The 5,265-nt window shown below is 48.3% G+C and overlaps 1 protein-coding gene across 1 annotated transcript; it reads right to left on the bottom strand.

The window, feature by feature from the left end:
- Positions 1-2,910: 2,910 nt before the first annotated feature.
- Positions 2,911-4,605, bottom strand: LACBIDRAFT_327937 (uncharacterized protein; the record flags this gene model as incomplete). Its single annotated transcript, XM_001881929.1, has 9 exons — positions 2,911-2,983; positions 3,041-3,144; positions 3,202-3,209; positions 3,361-3,368; positions 3,522-3,594; positions 3,681-3,842; positions 3,877-3,940; positions 3,998-4,054; positions 4,255-4,605. 9 exons carry the CDS (start codon positions 4,603-4,605, stop codon positions 2,911-2,913), a joined length of 900 nt encoding a protein of 299 aa, XP_001881964.1.
- Between the last annotated feature and the right edge of the window lie 660 nt (positions 4,606-5,265).

Raw genomic sequence — 5,265 nt, forward strand, 5'->3', positions numbered from 1 at the left:
CGATGATCTGTGGGGGCGCCCATGCCGTAAAGGGGTGTGTTTGTCATAAAGAGGGCGCTTGCAATAATGTTGTTCGCCTGTCTGGTAGAGCGTGGAAAGGAAACGGGTCAAAAAACCACAAAATAAATTGAAACAGGGAGCCTCATAGCCCGCGCGTTCAAAACCGCCCCACCTTCTACACGTTATCGTCAGTCTCATCCGAAACCGCTCAAAGAAAGAAAAAAACTCACGAAAGGCCTGGAGCTAGAGATCTGGGGATGATGAAAGTCATCCATCTCTATTTCCTGTGGAATCATAATCCGGTCTCAGCGCCCCTTCGCCGTCATACTCGAATTTCTCTCCCTGACTTGCTTTTTGTAGTCCCGAGAAATGGAGTGGAGACGGAGGTGGTCTCTGTGGAGATCGTGGCTGGAGGGAGGTGGGTTAGTAACGGACTCATGGGGGAAAAGTGAAAAGGAAGGGGAGGAGTAGCGAGGGGAAGGAAGACGAGGAAATGGCAGAAGGCGAAGGAAGGTAGCATGATGAAGAAAGGGCAAACCAAGAAAGGACGGAAGACAAAGAAAGAAAGGTAGAAGAGGAAGAGGGGGGTAGATAATGAAAGAAAAAGGATGCACCTAACATTCGTCAACAGATCCCTCAAACTAGGATTCGGATCCTTCTTCAACAACGCGAATGAAGCCTAGCCGAAAGTATCAGCAACCCGTCTCCTCCCTGGAACGAGGAAGAAACTCACCTGGGAGGATCAGAGCGGGTCGTCGATGACCCACAACCTTTGGCCATCCTCCGATGCAGATGTTGATATCTATAGCCCACCCAACCAGGTTAACCTCCATTCAAATTTACAAAAGGAAGAAAAAAGGACATACAACATCAACATAATGCACCACACCCCCATTCGCGTTCTTCTCCGTCTCTCACCGTTCATGACAGAATCCAGTGCAGAACAACGCTTCGGGGGACATACACCACTGGATAGGCGACCCAGTAAATTTTTCATATCAGTGCTCCAAAGCTACCGATGGTCCAAACGCATTTGCTGCTGATAACACGGAGTGGGAAGCGAGCTTTTGCGGGTACATATTGTGTCAACTGCTCCCCTTTTTTACCCCTAACTTTTGAAAAGGTGTCTTGTCTGATGCGACGAAGATTGTATCAGGGGTCGTGAAGGTGAGTATGAGGGTGTGGGTGTCTGCATGGACGGGCGTTGGGATAGGGATCTGGATGGGAAGTGGTGGGAAAGGTAGAAGGGGAAGAAGAGGATGACTCAAGACACTCAGAGGCCACACAACCGTCCAGTAAAAATTCCGACACAGAAGCATACCGCTCCCCCGCCTCAAACTCCAACTCCTGCTTCACCAAAGGCGGACAAGTACGTATCCACGTACACGTCACAGGAGAAGACGTAGCAGAATTACGCGGGGACAGCTTGAATGTCCTGTTGGGCTGAGATCTAAGAACCCTAAGCGAAGTACTTGGCCGGAGATCACAATTCGGGTGTGTGATCTCGCTGGCAGATCACAATCAAACTGTGACTTGGATTAGGGTCTGGAAAACACCAGGCCAAGTCTTCGCGCTGACTTAGCATTGTACATACATGGTAAATATCAAATAATTCAATAATTGTTAGTATTCACTCCTCGTCGTCGTATCATATGCTTATGAGCGTGCCTCGTTCCGCTTTCCAGACAACGACACCCCTCTACAGGCGGACGACTTTAGCATTGATCCAGCGCTTTTTCGGGAGTCCGTCCGTCAAAAATCGGCGTCGTAGCTGTACCTTCCCAAAGGGTCGTGGTTGCCACCTGGTTCTTCCTTCCCGCCACATCGTCCCACTGGTAAGTCCCCTCCTGTATTGTATCCCTCCTGCCTCACGACATCAAGACTAACAATAGCAGCCGAGGCCCCAAGTCATGGCAGCTTGCCTCCCATACTCAGCAAGCCGATGGACAACCATGATGCAAACAGGGCAACCATGACACGACCACAACAACCACGATGCGACCACAATCACACGATGACCACAACATCGGACCACCACGATGCGACCACGACGGACGACGGCGACGCGAAGACGACCACGATGGACCACCACCGCCACAACGTGAAGACAACAACGACGGACAGCGAACCAACGAAGTCAAATGAGGGACGACGACAACGAACAACTAACGAACAACAGACGACCACCTGTGGTGAGTGCCCAATGTCTCTACAACCATGAACGAATGCCATTGACCTCAGTAGGTACTAGTCGGCCTTGCCTCTCTCGTTCATATTGGCCTAGTGATGGGGTTGACATGCATACAAGTAGATATGCTACTTTCCCAACATAATCCCCATCATGATATGTACGGTACTCTAAAATCAATTTTACTGTTGGGCCTTTATATACATGACTGGTGTAGCAATTCTCAGTACCACGAAAAATGGTCAAAATACCTTATTTCGCCACAGAAACAAACACCTGGTTCGAATGGCTGGGTGCCACGTTCTGTAAATTCAGGAGGTTGTTTCTGATGTGATTTCCGCCAAGTAGAGCCCAAGAACGTAGAAGAACTTACACTTTAGCCTCAATTTCTGGGGTAAGAGCCATCATTCCTCCGCAGAATCAAATGCTGAGTTTGAACGGTTGGGCGCTATGTTTCTCAAACTTGGGAGGTTGTTCCTAAAGTGATTTCCGTCAATTAGAGCCCAAGAACGTAGAAATTGAGGAAGAACATACCTGTTAGCCTCAATTTCTGCTAAGAGACCTTATTCCCTCGCAGAATCAAACGCCGAGTTTGAACGGTTAGACGCTAGGTTTCGCAAACTCGGGCCTTTGTTCCTGAAGAAATTCCGGTCAAGTAGAGCCCAAGAACATAAAATACGGGTAAAAACTTACATTGCTAGCTCAATTTCTGGTAATAGATCTCATTTCTCCGCAGAACCGAGCACCGACTTTGAACGGTTAGACACTATGTTTTGAAAACTCGGGAGGTTGTTCCTAAAGCAATTTCGGTCAAGTGAAACCCAAGAACGTAAAAATTGAGCAAGAACTTACCTATGAGCTTCAATTTCTAGGGTAAGAGACCTCACTGCCTTGCAGAACCAAACGCCGACTTCAAACAGATAGGCACTATGTTTCGCAAACTCGGGAGGTTGTCCCTGAAGCAATTTCGGTCAAGTAGAGCCCAAGAACATAAAATCTGAGTAAAAACTTACCTGCAAGCCTCAATTTCTGGTGATAGCCCTCATTTCTCCGCAAAATCAAACGCCGACTTTGAATGTTTGGGTGCCATGTTTCGCAAACTTGGGAGGTTGTCTCTGAGGCAATTTCCGTCAAGTAGAACCCAAGAACATGAAAATCGAGCAAGAACTTACCTGTGAGCCTTAATTGCTGGGGTAAGAGACCTTATTGCTCTGCAAAACCAAACGCCGACTTTGAACGGCTGGGCGATATGTTTCGCAAACTTGGGAGGTTGTTCCTGAAGCATTTTCGGTCAAGTAGAGCCCAAGAATGTAAAATTTGAGTAAGAACTTACTTGTGAGCTTCAATTTCTGGTAAGAGACGTGATTTCTCCGCAAAACGGAACGCCGACTTTGCACGGTTAGGCGCTATGTTTCGAAAACTCGGGAGGTTGTTCCTATAGCAATTTCGGTCAAGTAGAATTCAAGAACGTAAAAATCGAGTAAGAACTTACCTGCAAGCCTCAATTTCTCGCAATAGACCTTATTTCCCACAGAACCGCACGCCGACTTTGAACGGTTGGGTGCCATATTCCCAATACTTGGGAGGTGATTCCTAAAGCGATTCCGGTCAAGTAGAGCCCAAGGGTGTAGAATACGAGTAAGAACTTGCCTTTCTAGCTCAATTTCCGCTTATGGGCATCCTTTCACCACAAAATCGAATGCCAAAATTGAACGGATGGGCGTTCCATTTCGTAAACTCGGGAGGCGCTTCCTGTAGTAGTCAGCGTCAAGTGAAGCTTAAGATCATAAGATTTGAGCCAGAACTCACGGAGTAAATCCATTTTTTGTAGGTCTTCCGGGAGGGTGGGCTTGTCAAACCTTGATGCTGGAAATAGCTTGTGCACGTGGAGCTGAGTGGAAGTGCAATTCATTTACTTAATTTACCAGGTTTCTACGTGTAATCTATTTTACAAGGTGACAGGTAAGTACGAGCGGGGGAAGGGTATGAGCACGAGAGAAAACAGTCAGGGTCCAGGACAAGTGTTGGGTGGGAGGTGTGATTTCAGGACAAGTCGGGTCTCCCACCCGCCAAAAAGTGCGATCCAAACTGTGATTTGACGCCTCCGTTTTGTGACTTGTCCCGCGAGAAACTGTGATTTGGCGTGAGACGCCCTGCAAAAAGTGTGATTTGCGGGACAAGTGTTGGCGCGGGCAAGCGTGATCTGGGTGTGATTCGAACTCCGAAATCACAACACTTGGCTTGAGACCCCGCGGAACGCTGAGGAGCACATTTCCGAACACGTGCGGTGGTGTGTTTTCACACTCCGACGGTCCGGCGGGCCGCACACTCGTATTTTCATTCAACCATCTATCTCTCTCATCCTTTTCCACCGGACACGTAACCTCTTTATTTCTCTTTTCATACCCACTTTGCATGTTTTGCCCATCACTATCTCGAAGAGATCTGTTCACTGACACCTGGATTGAAGCTACGCGATTCAGACGGGCTCGGCATGGAAGCTTTTGCTCAACTTTTGCTGGATTTATAAAACACTTCCACACACGGCGCTGCTGGGATACTACGGTAACGTCCATGGTTCGGAAAGACGGAATCAATCGATGGAGGGCCAAGTTTGTCTCAAACCCACACACTCCGCAAGGAAGGGTCATTGGAAGGTCAATCGTATTGAGCAAGTTTACTCTAAACGATCTGGAGTTATTACCATCCACGTCCTTCCTCTGACAGGTCAGTGTCTTATTTACCCTTCGATGGGACGTTGCTGATACGCTGCGACACGACGACGTCTTAAACGATTGGAGCCTGGTGCCTTTGTGAAGGACTATGAGGGCCCATAAAAGGAAAAGGAACAGGCGGTTCAGATCCGTCTTTCCGAAGTTGCACCAGGAGATCCTCGGTTCCTCGCGTCTCCTTTGTCAGGGGAGCTCTCTGAGGATAGCAACATTTCCATTCTCGGGAACATGCGTATGGGGTTGGCTGCCGCGGTCTGTGTCATGACCGAACCAGCTTGTCTGTGATACTTGCTGCATCTTTCAGTAATTCTGCGACATAGCGCGCTCTTAAACGCAGCACCGCAA

Source organism: Laccaria bicolor, genomic scaffold, assembly GCF_000143565.1.
Source record: "Laccaria bicolor S238N-H82 LACBIscaffold_14 genomic scaffold, whole genome shotgun sequence".
In the NCBI taxonomy this organism is placed as follows: Eukaryota; Fungi; Basidiomycota; class Agaricomycetes; order Agaricales; family Hydnangiaceae; genus Laccaria; species Laccaria bicolor.